Source organism: Odontomachus brunneus, unplaced genomic scaffold (genome assembly GCF_010583005.1).
Source record: "Odontomachus brunneus isolate Ranch 3 - 2012 unplaced genomic scaffold, Obru_v1 Obru_scaffold_035, whole genome shotgun sequence".
Taxonomy (NCBI): Eukaryota; Metazoa; Arthropoda; class Insecta; order Hymenoptera; family Formicidae; genus Odontomachus; species Odontomachus brunneus.
In genome coordinates this window covers 1,447,968-1,472,635 of record NW_022639485.1, presented here as the reverse complement: position 1 = coordinate 1,472,635, position 24,668 = coordinate 1,447,968, and the positions used below count along the sequence as shown (strand labels likewise).

The following is a 24,668-nucleotide window of genomic DNA, read 5'->3' as shown; positions in this document are numbered from 1 at the left end:
TCCGGGAGTCGGTCGGATTTGTCGTCTACTACGTTCGCTGCTCCTCTCTCTCGCCTGAGAGACGACACAGTGCCAGCACTTGTTTCGCGCGCCCAAGCCTTTTTCCCCGACGAGAAGAAGCAGAGGAGAGCCGCATCGACCGATCGAAGGCTCGCGCGGCCGGTCGCGCGTCGCACCTCTGACGCGCTGCGGCGTCGCGGTGCGGGCACGTAATGCGGGGGCAGCGCGCAGGAGACGAGCGGGTCGATTGCGCGCGCAGTCTGATAAGGCCTGGCACGGGAGCTCGTTATCAGTGCGGCAGGCAGGCCGTTCGCCACGAAACGCCACCGAGCCGGTCCACCAGTCAGCCAGGAGATCGCGCCACGAGGCGAGCCACTTTTAGATTGATTTTCAAGAGCACCGCGCACGGGGCAGCGCTCCGCGTTTATTTTAACGCGCCCGGAGAGTGTGTGTAAGGGAACGGTGCGCCGCCGTGCTCGGCTGATAGTGCGAGAGCAAACGTGCGACGTGAGGCGAGAGAGGTTCGGGAACGGACGCCTCTCCTCCGCGGCGAGACCGGTCCGGCGGAAGGTCGTATTTTCGATCGTGCCTCGCGCGCACTGAGCACACACGCACGCACGCGACGACCGCAACCGCGTGTGCCGTCGCTCTCCTCCGCGGGGAAATACGTGTACATATCCCCCTCGCGCACTGCTCGTGCCCGTCGCCCTCGTCCTCGTCATCGTTCGCCGCCGCCGCCGCCGCCGCCGTCGCCGCCGCTGTCGTCGTCGTCGTCGTCGTCGTCGTCGTCGTCGTCGTCGTCGTCGACACGTTCCGTCCGTCCGTCCGTCTCCCGGAGAGCCCCCGCACAGCGACGACGAGGCGACGCTTCTTCCTCGCGCCGCACCGTACCGCTCCGCTCCGCTCCGTTCCGTCCCGTGCCTTCTTCTATCTCGCGCGGTGCGGTGTGTGCCGTCGAGTGTGCCCGCGTGCGTGCGTGCGTGCGTGCTATCGGCCCGAGTGCGCTTAAGCTCCGTGGCGCAGTGCGTGAAATGAGTGACAAGGACCGCTCCTCTCCCACTCTCGTCGAAAACAGTTTCAAGTCGCTGCTCGACCAGCCAAGCATATTCCCGCTGATCGGTAAGTGTTCGGCCAGTTCGCTTCACCCGCTGACCCGGAGAGACGTACGCGCGTAATCACACATATCTCGCTGGCACGCGCAACGTGGGACCCACAGACCGTTCTCCTCGAGCGAGCGGCTCCCGGCCACGCCGATCCGCTGGAGCGCGTTCTCCAGCGCGCCGATCCGCGCCGCTCGTCTCGCGCCGTTCGCCTCCTGCAAATCCCTCTCTCTCTTTCTTTCTTTCTCCTTCTGTCCCTGTCCCATCTTTCTGTCTCTCTTTCTCTCTATCTTTCTCACTTTGTATCATACTGTCGCAATTTCTCTGTCTCTCTCTCTCTCTCTCTCTCTCTCTTGCAATCCCGAGGAAACGCCGTCGTCGTCTACGTTCGTCGACGCTCCCGGGGGAACACTGCATTCGCTTTGCATTCGCGGCGCGTCGCCGGCGCGAGCGACTCCTCGGCGCAGCCCGTAGCTCTCTCGCGAAAATTCCTCCTTTCGAAATTCGCGCAATCGCGCTACCACAGCGCAGACTGGCGGCAGCCAGCCATAGTGCACACACAGCTTTCGTCGCTTTCGTTTGAATATTCCACCATGACGATTCCGTCGAATTTAAATGTCGAGTGCGCCCGTGCGCCTTCCTGCGCGCTGCGCAACGCAGGAATCCACGCTTTTCCTATTATCGGACCGCGCGACCGCTAAAGAAGGCCAAAGTGCAAAGGGCGAGAACGCGAACGCGTAGAGGGGCAGAAGGAAAGAGAGAGAGAGAGAGAGAGAGAGAGAGAGAGAGAGAGAGAGAGGGAGAGAGAGAGGAAAAGAGGGATAAAGAAAGAAGAGTAGAGAGGAAGAGAGATGGGGAGAGAGAGAAAGAGAGAGAGAAGTCATGGAGGACAACGAGCGTGTGTTCGTGCTTCTCTCGTCGTCATTGCGCCGACGCTGCTGGCTCTGCCGATTAACCTCGTTTAGACCCGGTGGCGCACCACGTGACGTTGCCAGCCTTACCTCGGTCTGAGCTACCCAACCTACACGCTCGATTCCGCTGGTGAGCGAGCGTGAGGACTAATCTTACACGACGTGGCCGAGAAGGCCGGAGAACGTCGGGAAGCCATGCGAGTCGGTGCGCGTTCCACCACGGACTCACGGCGACACTCACGACACCAGGGAAATCGAAATAGCTGAATTAAAAGTGGTCGATGGAAACGCGCGCCGCGGACTCGCGCGATCAGCTGATCCCCGAATCGGGGATAGGCGTGCGGCGGACCTTTGGACGCTCCTGCCGCGTTCCGTAAGTCTGTGCGTGCGTACGTTATATTAGGTTGGTGCGAAAGGTTCCATCGTTCCGTTGTATTCCAAGAAATACAAAAGGAAATGGAAAACGAAACTAGTTTCGAACGGTCAATTTTTGCGAGCAACGTTGATTCACTACTTTTTTAGGCATTTTTGTTTATTATTATCGGATAACAGCGTGTTAAGGGAGAGAGAGAGGGAAAATATAAATGAAATAAAGTAAAATAAAATTCTCTACATAAGTAAACACGAAAATAAAAATGAGCCGAAATAGTTTATGTTTGCCACTTAAATAATCCCAGTAAAACTGAACTATCTAACGAGGACTTTTTATTTTCTTTTTGATACCCAGACTTTTCAGATTTTCGCAAAAAATGCAAAAATGCAAAAAATCCTTGAACAGCAAAAAAGTTTGTTAAAAAAAAAGAAATGAGAGATTATAAAGTGTGTGATGAAAAATCGATAATTATTGTAAATAAAATTAGCAATATTGGACTCGGTACTTCATGAGATATTCTTGTTTATTTATTTGTGTATTATTAACGGGACAACATTTCTCCCTCCATCATTTAGGGAGGAAAAATACAAGTGAAATAAAATTGTGTGCACAAATAGAAATAAAAATAAAATAAAAATGAGCCGAAATAATTTACGTTTACCGCCTAAATTATCCCAATAAAACAGACGTCTAGTGAGGACTCCCTATTTTCCTTTCGATATAAAAATTTCCCACAAGAATACGAAAATGACAATTCTTTCGCAGCAGCCTAATGCACTGAGCGCTCGACTGTATCACGATACTTCATGACTTCTATGAGGAGGCGATGAGATTATTTTTCTAACATTCACAAGGAACACAAAGCGACGCCGCTACGTCGGGCGCGGGGAGAAATGGGGGTGGATGTTCAAACAAACAGTTTTGACTGCGGGTTTCGCGAAGATTGAGAATCGCGTAATATTAGGTGCAAGAGGTTCGTCAAACCGAATTGAAAACAATCAGCCTCGAAGGAATAAATTTTTGTGAGCAAAGCGAACAACGTTGATTTTCTTTCAACATCTAACGAGAACTTCCTGTTCTGCTCGCAGCAGCCAAACTTTCTAGGGGAATTGAACGAAGAAGCTTTTGCAGCAACTTCGTATATTGTGCATAATATCGCAATACCATTATATTCTGTATTGTAATATCGTAGTATATGTTATTGTATTATATTACAACATTCCGGCGATTCGATCCGCACTCTAAAGAAAAGATAAAGAACCGGCTGAACTGACGTCAAGATTATTCAATGTCGACGAAGCAAACCGGATCCGTTGCTTCAATCGCGATCGCCGTCGAATTTTTGATGCCTTTTAAATATCAACGACCGGTTTCGTTAATTCGCCGAGGTAAATGTTCCCCCTCCTTCATGCCTTTCACGCGCGCGGAGACGAGAGAAAAGCGAGCAAGTCGTACGACAAAGAGTGTGGTCAAATTTAGCCCTATTTTGCGGGCTATTTTAAATCTTACATTATTTTTTTTTTTAGGAAATGTTCCAAGAAATGGGAGAAATAAAAGTTTCTATCAATAAAATAAGACAGATTATAAATGTTGACAATATTTAATTATTAATTCAGGGTGATTTTTACCAAGCTCTACGATTAACTTAATCGATTAATTGTCGACTGATTCCATCGTAACTATCTAAACTATAGTCATAATCATGACTATATTTTGTTATTTCGAATGGGAATTTGAATAATATTATTATTCCTGTCGACACACAATAATTAATAATAAAACAAGCTACTACAAAATTGGTTTGTTTATTTTTTTTTGGTAGCGTCATGTATGTTGGTTTAGAAATTCTTTTTAGACTATTTTCTCTCAAACGATGAAGCGCATCATTTTTATGTTTATATATCTTTATATATCTTTAATCTATCCATCCTATAATACCTATATCTTTTTATTTATAATTATGCTTATATATATATATATATCTACTTATATATTAATCTACTCCTTAATAATTATAATAATAATTAATAATAATTAATAATTTTATCAAAATAATTCTTATTTATCTTAATAATTTTAACAAAAAATAATTCAAGATTTGGACTGCCACAAAATGAGGCTAAAAGCTTATGAAAACTCGGCCGCTCTCTTTGTCGTCGAAGCGGAGAACGGAGAACGCTCTCGCCCTGATAAGAAATAGAAGCCGAGTGACCGATAGCGAGGCGCCCCGCGGAGAAGCGTCGCGAAATAGAAAACGCCAAGTCACTGCTCCCTCCCCCGGACTGCGCGCACTCGTGCAGTTTTTCCCGGTTAATTACGGATGCACGTTTACCAGGAAACGATGTACATCGCGATCGGTCGATGTAACGCGACTCTCGTCTCATTACGGGAGATGCGCGAAACTGGTTGCCTAGTCGAATGGGAAGTTGCTCGTTACGTTGACCCAGGAAACTGTCCCTAATTTATTACGTCACTGAATCGGATTATTAATGCAATGCAGATTAAATAATTAGTGGCGAACCAGAATGCGTGCGTGCGTGAGTGCGTATGTGAATGAGTGAATGCGCGCGAGGGAGAAACCATCGCTCGAATCTTTGCCGTTTCGATGCGGACACACACATATACCATGCACCGTCCCGGAAAATCGAAATTTCGAAACTGGGATGATTTCTCGAAAAGTTATATAACACTGAAATCTGAACACTATATCCGCAATTTCTCAAGACAATACTCGAGCAGACAATACACAGTTTTCTCAGTGTATACAAACATTTATTTATGATTTCTTAGTTTTGTGCGAGAGAAGTAAATTAAAAATATAAAATGCATCGTTGTATATTCGACTAATTTTCCTAGAAAAATTGCAAACCCGTCATTTGGACTGTTTTGATAGTTAGATATTGCACTGAGAAAAAAATGTTTGGCATTTATAACTGTAACCACATAGAGAAATAATTAGTAAAAATTATGGCCAAGAAAATCATTTTGTTATTGAATTCTCTTATAATGTTAGTGATTGATAACTTCATACGTGCATCTTACTATTACCGTTTTGCAAAAAAAAAATAGTTGGGAACAAAAATAACTATAATTTTAATGAAACTAACTACTTTTTCTCTCAGTGTAACGCAACTAGTTGTACAGCAATTGTACGAGATGACTTCAATATTGCGGTAAAATTGTACGCGGGACTGTCTCGATATTCAGATCTCGGTATTACGACTTTTTCGGAAATGACCTCACTTTATAAATTTCCAAACATTTTCTCCGGATAATGCATGCCCACCGTCGTTTCGCGTCCGGTCGCCGATGCTGCGGCGCTCTTTCCCCTCCTGCCCTCTCGCCGAGTAAACAAAGTTCCCTCGAGTCATCTTTCCGATTATGCAAAACTGCGATTACGTGAAGCGGGCTCCGGAAGGTAAAAGAGATCTTTCCGGCGCGACGATGCGACGGAGTTAGCGCAGTTTTTCGATTATCCTGCCGTCTCTCCAGACCAACGGCTCCGTTTCATCTCGAGCTCCCTTGTCCTCGCTGCGTCACGTACGAAATTACGCGTGAAATATTCGGCTCGCGCGAGATAAATCGTCGTTGTGGAACAATTCGGCCTTGAGCTCGCGCGGTTCGCGCTCTCCTCGGCGTCGCCGTAGCGCGAGGCTCAAAGTTTGAGGGAAAAGTGCGTGCTCGTCGTCGCGCGCGATATCTTCCTGATAAAAGATACTATATGACTGCAAACACGCACGATATATCATCTCATGTTACTCCCTCTCTCTCTATCTCTGTCTTTTTCTCTGATATTCGCGACGATGTCATAGTAACTGAAACCCTTTCGTTCATCCGTGTCCGCGATCGCGTAGCGTTACACTGTTTGTTTCCGAGATTATTACGACGTCGCGTCTCGCTGCATTAGGTATTCATAGCGATTTGCATTACGGCGGCGGACGTCGCGACGCGACGTCACATGAAAATGCATTGACGTTTCTTCTATTTCTCTCTCTCTCCTTCCCTCCCTCTCTGTCTCGCAGCAAGTGCCACGCGATCTATCTTATCGTCGCGCGAGATTTTTGCGTACTCAACAAGTCATCTCTCCCTCTTTCTTTCTTTCTTTCTTTCTTTCTCTCTCTCTCTCTCTCCCGGCTCTCGTTACACACGTGTAATTCGCGAACGTAACGATAAGTCAAATTGATTACATGTGATCCAAAAGTATTGCGATAAGAGCACAATCGACAGATGTAAGCTCGTCCCCTTAGACTTTAACCTTTTGCGACGCTAGACATCTCCCGTCCTCGTAGTTTTCGCATCCTTGCACACGAAAGAAAGGTTTTGTGAAACAAAAACCGAAATCTAATAGCTGTTACTAAGTCGTTTGGATAAGTAACGCAAGCCAAATGCACTGTGATGATTAGAAAATAATCTCATTATATCAAATTGGATATGTAGTTCGCAGAAATATGATTTAGATGTACGAACTATATATTTCAGTCATCAAGTTTTGGAAATTAATATTGATAGTAAGAAATTTAGATATTTTGTAGCCATTACCAAACTCATTATCAGAAAGAATAATTGTTTCAGGTAATTTTAGCATTTCATTAAAAAAAACCTCATCGTCCTGTTTAAATTATTTTAAGAAATCCGACATTATGTTCTTCACATCACTGACACTCTTTCTCACCTCACACGTGAAGCTCCTTCTGTGGTTTCGAACCCGTAGGGATTGCCCCATTCCTTTTGCTACAGATACGACCCGGGTGGCTTGATATCAATGATCGAACAGGAAGTGGAGAATCCTGCTGGCTCCGATAGTATCTTTATAGCTCACGCTTACAACATGTCTTTATACACACAGAAAAATATCATTCTGCTAAGAAAAGCGATTACTCCGTTTACTTTCATTCTTTTAAGTAATGGTTATCTTCGACAGAGAAGATTTTCTTAACAATATAGTTTTTGAAAAAACTCGACATATAGAGAAAAACTCATTATCATATATTCAGGCGAAGAATTTATTCTTTTTACAAGAATATTATAAAACTTTATCGAAGAAAACGTGTTGATTCGACTCTACGTAGCGAACAGATCGACAAATCGAGTTTTTGTTCTAATTCAATATTCTTGCTTGAAATGCTAAATTTACTAGGATTCAGAGCGTGTCTTGAATCAGACGTTCATGGTAAACCTATGATAGATTTACGGATATATAAACTTATGAAATACTTGAAGCAAATAACATTCACTTGAATGTAATGTATATTTTTTGTGATCTCTCACGCTCGTCTTCTCTTGCGTTTTTCCCGCAAACCCGACGGCATAAAAAATGCATCATATTCCGTGGGTACATTCATTAATTAACGAGAGCCGTCGTGGTGGACGTTAATTAAAATTAATGGAAATTTGATCGATTCGCCGTTCTCCTTGGGAGAACCCCTCTCTCCGAACTCTATGTTAATTTATTATTGATCGTTACCACCGGTCGTTAAGCGCCAAAGCGTTTGTACCGGAGTACAAGAATTTGTCTTCTCCTTTTCTTCGCTGAGAAAATAGAGGAACGGTTTGTAGAACCCATAGATACTTATACAAAGTAGACTGTTCACTCTTACGACTGATGACAAAATTGAAGGACAAAGATATGCGCGAGCTAAGTCAAATGCTTCTTTCACTCTAGAAGGGAATACTCTAGAGAAGTCAAAGTTCATTATTCTGAACGCTCTTTTACTGATAGAAGTGCCTCTAAACGTGCTCATAAGGCTCGATAGGCTTCTAAGTCATTTTTAGTTACAAATATATTTAATTGTTAATATGACTTACATAAATATACATGACTTGTATAATTTAATTATAAACCATCTAGAATCATCTTAATTTTTCTCGAAACGTACCTCATGTGACTTGGATTATTTCTGCGTAATAATTACGGCCAATTGTTTATGTATTATTTTCACTAGTTCCACTACTACTATTATCTGGCCTGTAGTTCTTCAAATTTTTTATCTGCACAAACTATTATATCTAATCACTATTACTGTAGTACTGTCCTGTTCTCAGAAGACTTGCCCTAGAATGCAAATAGACGTCTTTCTCTCTCTTCCTGCAGCAATACACGCGGTCTATTCTATGTGTCTATGGAAGAGCCTCACTTCGGTCGTGCCGTCGGCAGCTGCCAGATAAAAAGCCTCACGCGAAAGTCGTCCGAGATAAAAGTCACACGATAACCGGCCGCGGGTATTGCGTCTTGTGCTTGATTATCGATATTAAGGCGCACTCATGGGCGCGATCATGGGTGAACTCTAAGAGCAAGGAGAACAAGTTTCTTCTATTCCGTCTGTAGAATGAGAGATCGGACGGCTGGCTCGCTCTTCAACTGTACACGAGTGATCGATGTTACTTATGGTCACTGTCGCGGACGTCATCATCGGCGACCCGACACGACTGTCGGCGACGAGCAACGCGAGCGACAAGTGGACGCCGATAAGTCGCGTGCTAAGCGCCGTTTTATTTTTTATTCACTTTCTTCTGATCGATACACGCCTGTGTGTCGCGTGCTATCTTGTTGCCGGCTCCGCGAAGCAAGTCGCCGCGAAACTGCCCGCGGACTTACGCACTTACATCGCCAATCAAGTGTAACAAGACGATCGGCTCGCTCGAGCCGTATCGATTAAAGCCGAGTCCTTATTACGCTAATACGCGTCGAACAGCGCACGAGATCTGTGATTTTAAGCGCCGTTAAGCTTGTCGCTTTCTCCGACAATGCGGCTCTAGGCAATGTCCTGGAGCAGTATTCTCGCTCGTCGACTTTGTTTCTCTTCGCTTCTCGTAAGAGTACGGCAGTTACCTGTGCATCATCCGCGCAAAATAAAACGATGAACGTGCATTAACCCGTGAAACCGACAGTCTCTCGAAACACAATTTTTTTTAAATATTAGACACATACACTGGAAGGAGAAAAAACATCTATGAAATAAAAAATACTTATTCAGTGAAAATACCAATAACATATTTACTTATATCACTATAAAATACATCTTCTTAAAATTTTAGTTTCTTTTCAAATTTTAGTTTCAAAAAGCAATTGTTTATTCTATTGAAACAAAAGAATTTAGGTTTAAGTAAATATGTTATTAGTATCCACCGAATAAAGTATTTTTTTTTTATTTTTTAGATCTTTTTTCTCAGTGTACAATTTTTCCGAGGTCTTAATATCAAAATACAAATATCCCCACGAAAAAAAAATATATATATATATTTCTTTGCCAATACGCATTTGAAGATATCATATTCTCCATCCAATATTTCGTGCTTTTCATTAATAAAAATTATTTTTTAATAATAAGAATACAGGTTTTTCTTTGTTTAAAAAATCCTATAAAATATATTCTTGCAAATAATTTATCTTCATTTAACGTTATGCAATCTCATTTGAAAACCATCATGTTAAAAATGAAGATATTTTCTGAACAAAAATGTCCTTTCCTTCTGTGCAGACAATTGACCCACGTTTTGTGTTTTAATATCTTTTCTTCGCTTGGGCACGATATATGTCCAATAAATCTATTTTTGATTACTAATATCACGTGTTGTTCTCGTTTGCACAATATCTTTTGTACAGGCTGCGTGGCGCAGCCTTTCAGATCTTTCAGACCGGTAACACGGTCGGAAGAACAATGTTCGGCATGCTCAACATATGTCGCCGCCTGAGAAATGTCGAGGAATGTCTCGTCTTTCATTTTGGAAAGCGTCAATCAGCCACACATTCCGACAAACACGCATCCTGCGTTCTTATTCTCTCACGCAGAGTTCGCTATGTTTTCCCTGCCCAACCTTCGAAATTCGCACTCGCACTCACTGATACGATAAGAGAGAAAACAGAAAGCAAAAGGAGAACGGAATTATCAAGAAATGCGGCTTAATTGCGCTCTCATTATCGAGCTGATACACGCGCTAAAAAAGGAAAAGGCGAATTCAATTAATCACACTGGAAAAAGAATGGTTAAAATGGGACCGAATGTCTGGTAATTGCAATAGAAAAACTTAATTAAAGTAACTAAGTTAAATAACTAATTAAACAACGAAGTAAATATATTATTATAAGAAAATAAGGTAAAATGGCGGTAATTAAATTTTCTGACTGTAATTAGCAAATATTTGGTTAGTCACATTTTAACCAAATTTTAGTTTCGCCAATTAAATCTTGCAGTGTCGACGTTACGGCGATTAAATATATATAAGCGTCGAGATTATAAATCGTCGTGACGATGACAACTTGCTTAGGCAGGCCGCGCAAATTGCCCGCAAAACACGGACTTGCTTCGGCCGCAACCTTTGAAAAAGCCACGGTTCACGGGAAGCGATTCGATCGCGGATAATGCCAGGGCTGCGAAGAAACTCCCCCTCCCCCCCCTTACCTGTCCTGCACGCACATACAATTTTTATACACGTGTACGTTCGCGCTCGTCGGCTGTGCTTGCGCACTTTCGTTAATTATCGGCAGATGAATCGCGTCGCGAGGCAACGGAGGCGGCATTGCGGAGCCGTTCCTCCGCCATGCCTCGCGCTCGCTCTTTCACAATATGTTGGACGATTATTTCTGGCGTGGCCAGGACCGTACACACGTCAATCCGTTTGATGGATAGGCTGGAAGGCCAGAAAAGAGTTACCACCACGCCGAAGCCGGCCAAGTCGCTTCGCGTGCTGCGCGACCGAGGAAATAATCGCGCTCGGTTCCTGCAATATTTAGCATTCTGCGCCGGCCACGTTTCAATTAGCTTCCATTCCGATCCGATTCCCGGTACTTTGTGCATTCCCCGTTCGATGCATCCCCATCGCGCGAACACGCACGACTGTTTCTTTACGGCGACCTGCTTCGTTATTTGATAATCGAGCATTAATGACGCGAACGGTTATTAAATAATCCTAACAATACTAAGAATTAATTCTGGTTTGCCAATATTAGCTATTATCTGTTATTGCTGAGTCACTTTAACTACCGTCTCGATTTGTCTATTTTTCTTCTGTAAAGAAACCATCAGAGACGTTAAAGCAAGCGACAAGATTATGCAGGGAGTTAACCCTTAGCTATTTTCTAACCCTTAAACGATATATATTCGGCACATACTTTTCAATGCAATCTACTGAAACTTTGCGATATGTTTGCGCCAGAATCAGACGTTTTATACTGGAGAAACATTTTTATATTGTGAAAAAGTTTGTTCTTGTGGCTACATCGCTATTATTTATCCTAATACACATTTCAACATGCAGAAGAGAAATATAAACTCGAGAAATATATTGGGGTCATGAATTATCCCACCTTGTTGTTTATGTTCCACAACTTCACCTCGTCGTTTAAGGGTTAATAATTTTTGACAGGATGAAAAATGAATATAACTGTGAACATGTTTTTATTGCATCACAGCAAGTGACTGCCCGAAGCGTACGACAGGATGGCTAACATTGGCAATCTAAGGTTCAAGTAGTTTGATATGCACGTCGAAATAAAAATATCGCGCGCGCCGACGGGACGAAATCGGCGCGCGAACTCACGCGGTCTCTCTTTTCTCGCTTCGGTTTTATTAATATGACGGAACGAGAAACAATTGGCTCCGCTCTCTCGTGCATCTCTCCGCCTCTCTTTCCTCGGGCGACTCATAATAGTCACGACAGTGCCAACATTATGGTGCGGCGGGTGCCTCGCGATCGTTCCAAGTTGGCTTGTGCCATTTACCGACACCTGCGGTTTTTAATGCCGTCTAAACCATTCGGACGCGCGGAGAGATCAAGGTAAAGGTTAATTACTTCGCGCTTCGTCCTTCCTCGTGACTCTACTTCGCGAATCGAGATGACACTGCGGGAAAGAGATTGTCGGGTCGAAAGATATCGATAGCGAGCAACTGTACTAAGTAGTCCATATTCAGAATTAAAATCGGTGAAAAAATTATTAATTGAAGCATTGTCTTGTGTAATAGATAATTTCAGATTTTCCAGGTAAATGAAATGTTTCTATTTTGTTATATACTTGTGAAATAATGTACGCGAAGGATGACGGAAAATCAAAACTGCACATGCATTGTTTTGTAAAATTATGAAGATATTAAAATGCAAACATTTTGTCTGGAAAATTCGAAATTATAATTTAATAATTTTGAGAAACAACTCCGGTAGAAATTGAATGCTGTGTTTGAGCAGTTACTGGACAGTTATGTTAACTTTTCTTTAACAACTGAAGAATGAAACTATTTAGAGTCTAAAATGCAACTTTTTTTTCTTGCAATTACTGTGTAAAATCTAGATTCATTAATTTTTTATATTTTCTGATTAAAACATTTTATGAAGCTCATAGCGCATAGGAAATGTTTAGCAGTATGTACTTTCATGTTTTTCGCTTTTTATGTCACATCCTTTACAAACGACATGTGTCGTTTTATCTATTCTTGTAGTTGTACTGTTTCGTCTTAGATTCTGTCTTTTGCTCACTTTCATCTCTAACCTTGGTTGTTATCTTTATCACTGTGCTCAATATTGTCAAATGCCTTATTTCCTCTAATTTTCTACAATCTTCCTTTCCTTGCTCAATACTTTTCCATGTATTCATTCATTATTCACGCAATTTCAAGCTCTCTTTTAACAATATAGAATATGTTTCAAATTTATTCATGACAGACACTGTAGACGTGTGCATCATAAAACTGAATTAATATCACTGATACTATTATTATACGACTGTGATAGATAGATAGATGATAGATACTACTGTGTCATGAAAAGAATCGGCACAAATATTACATAGAGAACTGCTTCAACCACTGAATAAAACTCTGTCGAATACCTGTCCAATTCTTACGCGGTGTTTTTGCAACACATGAGAACGCATTGATACAAGACAATAATTGGACGAATGTTCACGCAAACTGCATATATTTCTACGAGGCAATACGCGTGAAGAGTGATCATAAATCGAAACGGTGCGTACGTTGCTTTATAAAATCGTAACGACATTAGTCAAACGTTAAAGTGCAAACGTTTTGTTTCATCTGGCAAATATGAAGTCACTTCTCACGCAACCTAGTAATTCTCCTGCGAGAATTAAAGCACGTTGCCACAGACTTCGCTCTGTCTCATTTATGCCACTTTATTCCACGTAAATGAATCTTCCATGGTCGGGGCCGCGATTTCGCGGAAGGATCATCTATTCTCTCAGTTTCAATCCGGCTACCTTTCACTGACGTCGACGTCGCTTTCGGCGACTTGATCGCGTGATTGCCGCCGAAATTGTGTCTCGCTGTACTTAGACGTGGACCAGTCGGAGAGATTACAACGTTCGTCGAGTCCCGCGTACCTCTAACTATTCCAAGGTTGCCCGCGATATCCGCGAGTCTCGAGAGGCATTTAGCGGCGCGATTTCGCTTGTTAGCACGTGCCGCGCAATTCTCGCCGAGGTGCTCACCCGCGAACTTTTTACGAACGCTGACGGGAAGCGAAGGATATATAAAATACGCTGCGTGCGGGTGCGTGTTTAGAACTGCGTAAATAATAGGCGAACGATAGACCGAGCGCATCTTGCTGTCCGATTCTTCCGCGACTTTACGAACTAGCTGCAAAATTTACCGCGCTAGAAAGTCGGCGTGCGGCGTTGCGATGAGAATTTCGCGAAACAATAAACTCTGACCGGCGGGTGAGCGCGAGTCTTTCAGTGGCTATTGATTTAAATATGCCTGCAACGCTGTAGAGCGGATAATAAATGAATACGCGCGCTAAAAGACGTGCGATTGGTAAGACAGGTCGGCCACGGAGCTCTTGTCACGTGCGATTTGTCGCGTCGAATGAGCGCGCCCGCGGTTGCAGAGACGCGACCTGAACAAATATTACCGTACCGTAACGTCGTACACACGGAGGAAAAAGAGTTTGGCTGAATTAACATGACAATGTGAACCAAGCAAACGCGTCTTGCCTGAAGGAAACAGAATTTCTGATCTTTAGGATCGAATTTGATTCATTAGAAATTGACCAAAGTGATGATGGTACAACTAAATGCGTTTTATATAGTTAAAGGATAGAGAATTTGTTATTTTTAAGAGCAAATTTGATACACTTAATTGAATCAATATGACATTTGACAAATGTGTTTTGTTTGAAGGAAATGGAATTTCTCATTTTGAAGATTGAATTTGGTTATTAAAAAATTGCTTGAATCAATGTGATGGTGAAGCAAATAAATAAATTGGTTGAAAGAAACGGATTTTTAAGACTAAATCTGTTTCTTAAAAAATTGATTGAATTAACATGACAATGATATAAATAAATGTGTTTTGTTTGAAAGAAATAGGATTTCTGATTTTTTTGTTAAAGACCGAATTTGTTTCTTAAAAAATTGATTGAATTAACGTGACTATGGCACAACTAAGTGCGTTTTGATTGGAGAAAACGGAATTTTAGGTTTTTATAACCCAAATTTGATTCTTAAGAACTAGAAGTGAGTACTTGATTTTGAAATGCGTGAAAAATGGAATTTCTAGTTATCAAGAATCTAACTTAGCCTCGCGAAAATCAAAAATTCTGTTTCCCGCCAGGAAACACGTTTGGTGTATTCATTGTCGGATTAATTCAGCCTTTTTTCCGTGCAATGTTAAAGATTACTCGAGCAATTACTCCGCGATGATTCCCGTCGAGACGATTCTCCTTTACCTTTAGCTCGAGATTTGGGCTGCCGAGGCCGATTGCTCGTGGCCTGGCGTGGCCTCCACAAGCGAGTACCGCTCTGCTGGCAACCCGCCAAAACTTATGCCAGGTTTCAACATACCGGCCGACACGAGTATTTTCGGTTTTGCGGCGAAACGACGGCCCCCTCCCGCTCCCTCATTCGTTTTCTTTCTGTCTTCTCTCGCTTATTCTTCTCTTTTTCTCCTTCTATCAGTCTCGATTCGACGCTTGTCTCGCGTTAAACGACACCTTCGCGATTGGTCGCAGATTTTTCTAACCTCTTGGTAAACCAATTAACAGTTAAATCATATGTCTGCGTTTGCTGTTCCTTCAAATTAGACAAAAGCGAACATATGACTTAATTGTTTGGTTTAATTGAGAGGTTGGAAAAATCGGCCTTAGATCTTTCAGATTTTCCCGTGGGCGAGTTGGCGGGGACTCAGCGTGCTCCCTCATCGGCGGCACAAACTGATCGGGAGGTCGGCTAGTTCAATTTTCGACTTTCTGATGGACTTCGACTTGATAACGAATATAGATATCGGGGAGAATACCTATTTGATATTCTTATCGTTCCGCGAGAAAAACTGAAAGCTACCGAACCGAACCGGTTTGGCTGCCTTAGCTGAGCCGCGTCGATTGATGCCGCACGACACAAGTGTAAATACGTAATTAATGTACGAGTGCTACGGCGATCGGCTCCCGTGATAAGATCCCTTCATCACGCTAATGAAGTCACTCGATCATTATTGCGTCGGCGGCGGACGGACGCGCTTCTCGGCACTCTGTTTTTCAAACGATCGCGCCGCGAAGGCGATCATCCCGTTTTCTCTCGCGTTCCTGAAAGGGCGACAGGACGTCGCGACGAATTAATGTCGTCCGATGTCAACGGTAATAGCGCTAATCAGGCGGCGCGTTGAACTGTGCATCGACGATCCTCCAGCTCGGCACATTAATTGAAGTCGCGAAATGCGATTCGCAACGATCCGCGTGAAAATTACTCCTCGTTTTAGACATCTGCTGACTGTACGCCTCAGTGAATCGTCTCGTGGTATTAATTCAATTGAGGAATCAATTTATTCGATTGCGAGAAGTATCAAATGATGAAGTAAATTCAGAAAGGCTCTCGAGATATGCAATCGACCTAAATAGATAGATACGCGCGCTCAGAGAAAAAAATATCTAAGAAATAAGAAATGCTTGTTCGGTGGCCACCAATAACATATTTACTTGTTTTATATTATTGTTATTAATATCAAATATTTTTCGAATAGGAAAATATGATTTTTCTGAAAACCTTAACTTTTTAAACAATTGTTTGTTCTGTTTAAATGGAATAATTTAGATTGAAGTAAACATGTTATTTAGCACCCACCGAATCAACATTTTGAATTTTTTAGGTATTTTTTATCTCCCTCTATCTTTCTTTCTCTCATTGCAGATGTAGATAGATAGGTAGATAGATAGATAGATAGATTTAGTAAATATAGCAGATAAATAGAGATATATGAGTAAGGAAAGAACGAAGGCAAGTAAGAGTCAGCAAATCTAATATACAGGGTGTGTGACAATTTATAACACACCTTTTGTGTGCAGGTAGGACATATTAAAATGAATACAAGATTCTTATACCATTTCGCACAGACAACTGTGTAAAATTTTGAGTTATTAATTGAAGATGATTGACGAACGGTCACACGCGATACGGCAGATGAATTGTGATAGCGACATTCGTTGTCACATACTTGTAGATTAGGTCAAACTGAAGAAAAAAGTTCTGTATTAGTTTTCAAATAACCTTGTACATAGTTTGAGTTATTAATCAAAGAAGATCAGTACATGATTTTGCATCAATAATGCAGTAATTTTCTTTAATTAATAACTAAAAATCTACGCCTAATTATTTGCAAAATAGTGGAGGAGTTTTTTGTTCAGTTTGATCTAACGTATAAGCAGACGTTACTAATTTGCTTTAATTAATAACTTAAAATTTCATGTAATTGTTTGCGAAATAGTAGACTTTTTAAAGTCACGTTCTAAAGTAATTATAAAACTACATTAATTATATATATATATATATATATATATATATATATATAAAATAATTTTGTTTTTTAAGACTTCTGAGAAAAATAATAGAAATGAGATATCAATCTCGCGGTTAGAGCCACTCAAGAAAGCTCAAATTGGAACGTGATAATATATGTGTCGAGGGTGAGCGGAGCAGTCAGACAATAACATAGAAAGAGCAATTATGTCATTTATGCAATCGTATAAATAGCAACAGTACGCGTTAGAACGCGAAACCTTTGCGCCGTTACCGAAATATGGCTTCCGCGTCGGAGCAGACGTAAATATACGGCGGGATGGGAATGCAGTTCAGAGAGATTGCTCCATCGAATTAATTCTACGTAATTACTTGTGAATTGTACGCGGACGACGGGTCTGTGGGGGATCGTCTCGGATCTTGGTCGCTCGGTCGCCCGGCGGAACGAAGGTTCACTGTCCTTTGACCGAAGTGAGCATAATGACTCGATATGATAATATTGCTCGACAATTCCGTCCTCGTTCGACATTTACGGCGTGAATGACAGTTTGCATAAATTCATCGCGTGCGTGCACATCTAAACTCGATAAAAAGATCCTTCGTTATCGCGTACACACGAGCGGCTCTTTCAATTTCTTGGAGTGAAATTTCGCTCGAAAAGCGAACTGACAGCCGGAGTCACTCGAATTCCAGCGATTTTTCACTCATATGAAGTGAATTCTCCACGCTGAATCGTCCGACGGACGTTCTCATTCGAAATTGAAGAGGGAACTCGATTCATTCCACTGTCACAGGAACAAATTCACTCCAATCAGTTGAAACGTTCACTCGGGTGGAGCCAGAAAAAATCCACTTAAAGGTCGAGTGAAATATTCATTTTTGTGACAATATCCTCACTGTGTGAATTTTCGCTCGTTTTGAGTGACATATTTACACACGGAGAAATTATTATAGATTTTGTTTTCATACACCGAGAGAAAGAATATCTAGAAAGAATAAAAAATATTTATTCTTTGGATACTAATAACATACTTATTTGATAAATCTAAATTTCTTTATACAAAAGTACGGGAAAAAAATCTCAGTTTGTGCAACTAAATAGAAACTAGACGAAAAACTCATTGATGAGAAATAATAGTTCTCTCACTGCGACTAAAAATATTCTTCTGAATATTCAGTTGTATTAAAATTCGCTTAAAGTAACTGATAAGTAAATTTACCCAAAAGGTACACTCCGATTTCTTTCTAATTTGACACAAATGTAGAAGTACAAAAAATATTTAGACCATATTTTTTCATTTTGGCCCACTTTCAGTTTCACGGACAGTTTATAGTTTTTTAATGTTCTCATTCCTATCATCAATAAGTACAACAAAAATGCATAATAAATAAAATTGTATACAAGATATAATTAAATAATTTTAACAAAATCGGCATAGCTGGGACACGAACCATTTTAAATTTCTTTAGCCGAGATTCGAACCGAAATATTTCAAATCTGCTAAATTTGTCAAAAATGGTTCGAATCTCGGCCAAATCGAGAAATCCGGCAATTTTAATTAAAATTTTAACAAAATCGGCATAACTGAGACACGAGCCATTCTAAATTTCTTTAGCCGAGATTCCAACCGAAATATTTCAAATCTGTGCTAAATTAGTCAAAAATGGTTCGAATCTCGGCCAAACCAAGAAATTATTTATCAAATAATGAGTAGGTTTACTTGTGAGAATAATTGACTGACGAGTAAAAATCTCTCTCTTATAGAAAATTTTTTTGTTCTTACAACCGAGTTTTTCATCTAAATTACACTCCCAGGTAATAAAAAATTTATTTGTACTAAGAGAGTGTTTTTTCTGTATAAAATAAACAATTGTCTTCTTGAAAAGAGCTATGGTTTTTTAAGAAAATATATTCTTTTATTCCAAAATAATGGGTTTTCATCGTAATATATATGTATAAGTAAATATGTTATTAATACCCAAGAAATATATTTTATTTTTTAGATATTTCTCTTTTCTTTCAATGTATAAATTCCTCTCAATTTTCCAGTAGTTCAGGAATAAACTGTCTATTTTGCTAAGAAACAATTAATTTCTGAAAATATTGCCAATTTTTCGCCAGCAACATAGCGAATTGTCTAGTAGCACATATAAAAACAAAAGGATATTCAATCGCTGCAGAGTATTTCTCGGCTGTAAAATATTCTACTTTGCAACTTTTACTACAAAATTCTCTCCGTGCAGGGTCTGATTCGCTTTCGAGATTGCGCGGGAATAAAAAGTAATCTTTTCGTCAGATCGGCCAGCATTCTCAGCGGGATAATACTGGTGGGAAACACGAAGAATCGACTGGATGCTCGTAAATAAGTAGTTAAAAGTCGGATCGGTCAGTCGGAGAAGGAACATCGGCGCGTTTCTCAACGAGTTCCGAGACGGCTGTGTACGCATTGGATGAGCACGCACTTATCATTCACAGCTGGCAAGGCGAACACAGCGATGGCTCTCTCGTCTAGTCCTAGAGTTGCTAGGCGAAATAGTCACGCGGCGCGCATATGTGCGTGTGCGGACTCGTCATTAGCGCGACTATCATTAGCCGGCAAGGCCGTGTTCAGGGCTGTCGACGAGCGACGCGAAGCCCCCGGCACAGCCAGCATATGTTTCTCAGGAGGCTCGAGTTTCAGCACGATAACGCAATTTCGACTGATCTCGACTGTCGTGCCGTTCGCTCTTTTTTGCGGGCAACGTTGCGTAGCGTCGCGCGAGACTCTCTAACGAAGGATACCGAGAGAGAATATAACACGCGAAGAAAAATAACAAATTGTGTAATCCAAAAATCAAGAGACATATATAAATTGACAAGAGTTCTCAAAGATTCGCGTAGGGATTCGCGACGACGAGGCGCCACCGTCGTAAATTTGCACACGTCCATGAAGCTTCATCTATAATGTGCTCTTTGTTTCCCGTTTCTTTATTTCCTTTTGAAACCTCAGAGAAAGATAGAAAACAAGAAACAGACAGCAAAGAGCGCATTGTAGGCCATACTTGAAGGTTCACGAATGCCGCGAAAAAAATGCCGTGTGCATAAAAATCCGTATATAAACGAAACAAGATGCCGACAGAGTGACCACGAGTAGGAGATACGCGAGTCGTCAATCGACAATTAGGACACACCAACTCCACTTGTCTCTCTGGAGGGAAAAAGCAGAAAAAGCATAATTTTTCATCGGTTGCCTCGCTTGTCCGAACTCTTTGCTGGCGGACTGGAAATTTCGAGGAGGATTTCGCGGACGTTACTCGTTCTGACTCGGAGCTTGCCCGCTTCCTCGATCATCCTCGTTCCCGGAGGAATCGTTGCCCCGCTGCTCCGTTTCTATTCGGGAGACGCTTTCGGCCTCATTGGGATCGGGGCTCGTCCCGGCCCTTCGTCGCGTTCCTCTTGTGCCGCCTCTTCTTCGACTTCGTCTCGTCCTTCGACGTCTTCGGGACCTGCCTCGACGTCTTCGAGACCCGGCCCGACGTCTTCGGGTTGTGCGCTGTCTGCTGAGCTTTCGCTTACGAGCTCTGTATCTCTCCCTAGCCCGTCTACGCCTCTCCCTTATTCTCCTCCAATATCTCCTCCATTTTTTTCTGTGCTCCGGACAAGGCTCCATCACTCCGTCGCCCGCTTCATCCTCCACCGGTATCTGCCCGAGGTGGTCGCGACTGCACGTGTAATATCCTCTGCGAGCGCGGGGAAACGATCGTGTCATAATTCACGACGGTTCGGACGGAAGTTTTAATTAGTTGAGTTGATCGTGCGAATGTTAGCTCGGATCTAAAGTCCCTTCAACACGGGGGGGAATGTACAGGCTGTCTGACGCAAAATGCGCCGTACCTCGTAGATTAGGTCGAACTCGACTCAGAGTTCCTCTATCATTTCGCAAACAACCGCGTAGAATTTTGAGTCATTAATTCAAGGAGATCGGCGCGATATGGCGGACGAGAATTGCGATAACGACGTTTCCACGCAGAGAAATACACGAAAAATACTGTACTCGAATGAATGTTATTTGCTTCAAGTATTTCGCGGGTTTGTATATCCGCAGATCAATCGTAAACTCGTCATAAACGTCAAAGTTGTTCAAAATACACTCTGAGCTCTAATAGGTTTAGCATTTCAGTCAAGAACATTCAATTAATCAACATTGAGCCAATATTTTTCTGGACAGAGTTTTGTATTCTTGTAAAGAGAATAAATTTTTTTCTTGAATATATGTTAATGAAATTTTTTGGAATCTGTAATGAATATATTTCAGGGCTATTATCAAGAAAATATTCTCTGTTGAAGGCAACCATTATTTTAAAGAAGAAAAATTAACTCAGCAATCGCTTTTCTTGACGGTAGAAAGATATTTTTCTCTGTGTGCCGTCGTATGCTTGTAGATTACGTCAAACTGAAGAAAAAATCCTCTACCATTTCGCAAATAACCGCGTAGAATTTTGGTTGATTAATTAAAGAACATTGGCGCATGATCGTGTGTGCGATCATCCGCGGATCTTTTTCAGTTAATTGACAACTCAAAAATCGTCGCTGTCACAGCTCATCCGCCATATATTGCGTGTAATCAATTTCCTTTGATCAATAATTCAAAATTTCGCGATTGTTTGCAAAGTGGTAGAGGAAATTGTGTTCAGTTCGATCTAATTCACACGTACACGAGATGTATGGGTCAGACAACCTGTAGAGTGAAATCTGAGATCTTTGCTCGGATGTGCCTCACGTTAAATCAACCGGATATAACCCGCGCAGTTACCTCACCGGACGAAAATACCCGTTGATTGATCCGATCAAAACATTTTTTTACGAAATGGGCCACGTCGCTCGCTATCTTGGTTTAATCTGCTGCGCTTTATTTTTGAACCGTCGACTTTATCACTTGGCATTGATAAGCGAGTTTTTCGTTTCATACCATCAGGAAGAACAACATCGTAAATATGTCCGGTGTGTTACGCGTGTGACTCGTTTAGAGCGGCTCTCCGTGCCGAACGTTTACGAAACGCGCGAAGCCACGTGAGTCAGAGAAGAGCACAAAGTTACCCCAGAAAGAGAAAAGGAACAAGAGAGCAAGAGAGAAAGAGAAACAGAGAAAGAAAAGTCCTAATCCGGTTAAATATCATCAATAAAGAAGAAACAGGACGACGACTCGAACGCGTACCTATTCGTTTTGCGAAGGATCCCGTAGGATAAGCCGCGCTGCAAAACGAGCTGGACCTGCCGTCTGATGTCCTTTGCGGGCACGTCGTACTCTTGGGAAATATAGTTGCTAATTTCCCGCGACGACGAGCCCTGTACATCCTGCAGCCTGCGTATAGCGTCCACAACCAACGCCTCGATTTTTGGAGTTCGCCTCGCGGGCATGCCTACTGGGGATTTTGACGAGTTTTCCGAATTCTCTGCGCATGTGCACGAACACGATCGTTTATTCAATCTTCCCATCGGCCTGAGAATCTTTGTAGAAATGAAGCTATACCTGAAGCGTAGCAAAATCGCGTCTGTATTCCCTTTCAGAGAGCTCGTCTCATGACCCATCGGATGCAGGAAACGGCGCGACACGGGTAAATTTAAGTCGTCCTAAACCTCTGGTATTTCAGTGACTGGTGATTTTAATTCGACATCTCGCGGGACTTTCATTGATTTCATTCAACGAGGCGGTATCCAAGTAACGCGATCGCGGCGTCCTTGTTTCCTTGATTAGCTATCGGGAATCGATCGAGTTCGCGATCGATGCGATAAATTATGACTGCTGTTTTAATTGGGAAAATTTGAGGTTGGCGCGAAGTATTTATCGTTCCTCTATTCAATTCTCGGAGAAAATTTGGATTAGGTTAAGAGGAAAACAAAGTTCTCCTTGGATGAATATTGCTTTTGCTTGTAAAAATTATTTTAACAACAATATATAGAACTAAAGACCGAATTACTGATATTGAGTGCTAATTAATTCTCTTATTGTCATACATTTCTGTTAAGTTATTTTACTTGTTATTTAGTCTTATATTTTTATTGCTTAGGTTTGTTGGTTAGCTCTTAACCTTTGCGCTTTAATCTAATTATCTAAAAGTTATCAATCCTTTAAAATTGGACGACTGCGTTTTCAATTTTATTATTCGACAACACGGCAAACCTCAGAGTGTTGGACATTAATTAAATTAAGTTTTCTTTGACTGAAACAATCTTGGCTAACAGAATCGTCAGGTCAATGATCAAAATTAATTAAGATCGTCGTGGATAAAATCATAAATAATTTCATCGATTCACGAAATTAATCAAACTCTGCAATCGATTGTACACCGATTGATAATTGATTTCATCAATCGATTCAATTATTCGTGATTGCGTGTAGGACGAATAATTAATTTCGACGATTGATTTGCCGATTTGCCTAACATACTGACCAATTTCTGCTAATAATACATCACGCGATGAACATAGAAAGAAAACACTCTGTGAAAAACATGTAAAGTGTATCATAAATCTCTCAAGAGAGACACTTTCGTGCCGACGAGAGACATTCAGACAGCTCTGTGTTTCTTTGGCCGATGAAGGCACCATGTGACACTTTACTGGTTTCCCTTGAACTTCGTTCTTGCATATCTGGCGCGGCTCGTAATCGGCCTTATAATCAAAGTACGACGACGAGTCTTTCTCTCTCTCTCTCTCTCTTTCTCTCTCTTGGCGGTCGGATATATAAATTACGTATCCCATCGTATGTACGCTCGACGTGTCTGAAGTGTCGCGGATCCATCGGCGCGCGTAAATCAATAATCGCGTCGGCGTTCGTGCCGGGGTAACAGCTGGAGAAAGTCCCACGGAGCACGAGCGATAAATCACGCGTTAGCGAATTAACGCGTCCATAAATTCCACTGTTTCCGCACGATTTCGGCGTGTTACATACGATCGCCCTGATTCCCGCCGAGAGTTTCGGCGACTGCACCACGCCCCTAAGTCCACCGTACGCAACAGATTCTTGGCGAAGAGACCCGGCACTTCGCGGCCGCGCGACTTCATGCGCGACTTCGTCGTATTTATGGATAATCGCATGCGGCAGTGTAAAGCCGTTACACGCTATTTTAGGAAGAAAATGTTTTATAGATCGAAATGTCTATTTGTGGCGCCGCGCTTCCTCGCTTCCACGCGTCGCCGTTCTTTTTCTCTTCGCCGCGCTATCCCGCACAAAAATAAAACGGCACAAAATGGCACACCGGGAAAGCATGTGTATGTGTGCCGGACCGTGCCGACTTTGCGCCGTGTGCGACAGCGCCGGATTCTTTTCTTATGCCCCTGTAAATATATTAGGACCTTAACTTAGTTTCCGCCCGCAAATGTTAGATGGCAATGCAAACAGTTCTAGTAGTCATTACTAACGAAACAGGTAGTTTGTGATTAATTTCGACATTTCTCGATAACATTCAGTCAGCATACACAATTATTTTCCTAAACAACAATTTCTTTTGCTTTGTGAAAAATGGAACGCGATAAAGTGTTTTTTCGACATGTGCTTTTGCACTATTTT

At 42.1% G+C, this 24,668-nt stretch overlaps 2 protein-coding genes across 2 annotated transcripts in view; one reads left to right on the top strand and one right to left on the bottom strand.

Annotated features, from left to right (window-relative positions):
- The first annotated feature begins 273 nt into the window (after positions 1-273).
- LOC116843759 (thyrotroph embryonic factor) overlaps positions 274-24,668 on the top strand; it is a 125,792-nt gene continuing 101,397 nt past the window's right edge. Inside the window, exon 1 of the mRNA XM_032814495.1 lies at positions 274-1,119. Within this exon, the coding sequence (XP_032670386.1) occupies positions 1,032-1,119 (88 nt within the window). The 5' untranslated portion in view covers positions 274-1,031. The remainder of the gene's footprint in view (positions 1,120-24,668) is intronic.
- LOC116843760 (pre-mRNA-splicing factor CWC25-like) lies at positions 19,679-22,792 on the bottom strand. The gene is made up of 3 exons (XM_032814496.1): positions 22,629-22,792; positions 22,314-22,551; positions 19,679-20,838 (listed from the first exon to the last, which is right to left on the bottom strand). The coding sequence occupies exons 2-3, from the start codon at positions 22,514-22,516 to the stop codon at positions 20,409-20,411; spliced, it is 633 nt and encodes a 210-aa protein (XP_032670387.1). The 5' UTR covers positions 22,517-22,551; positions 22,629-22,792; the 3' UTR covers positions 19,679-20,408.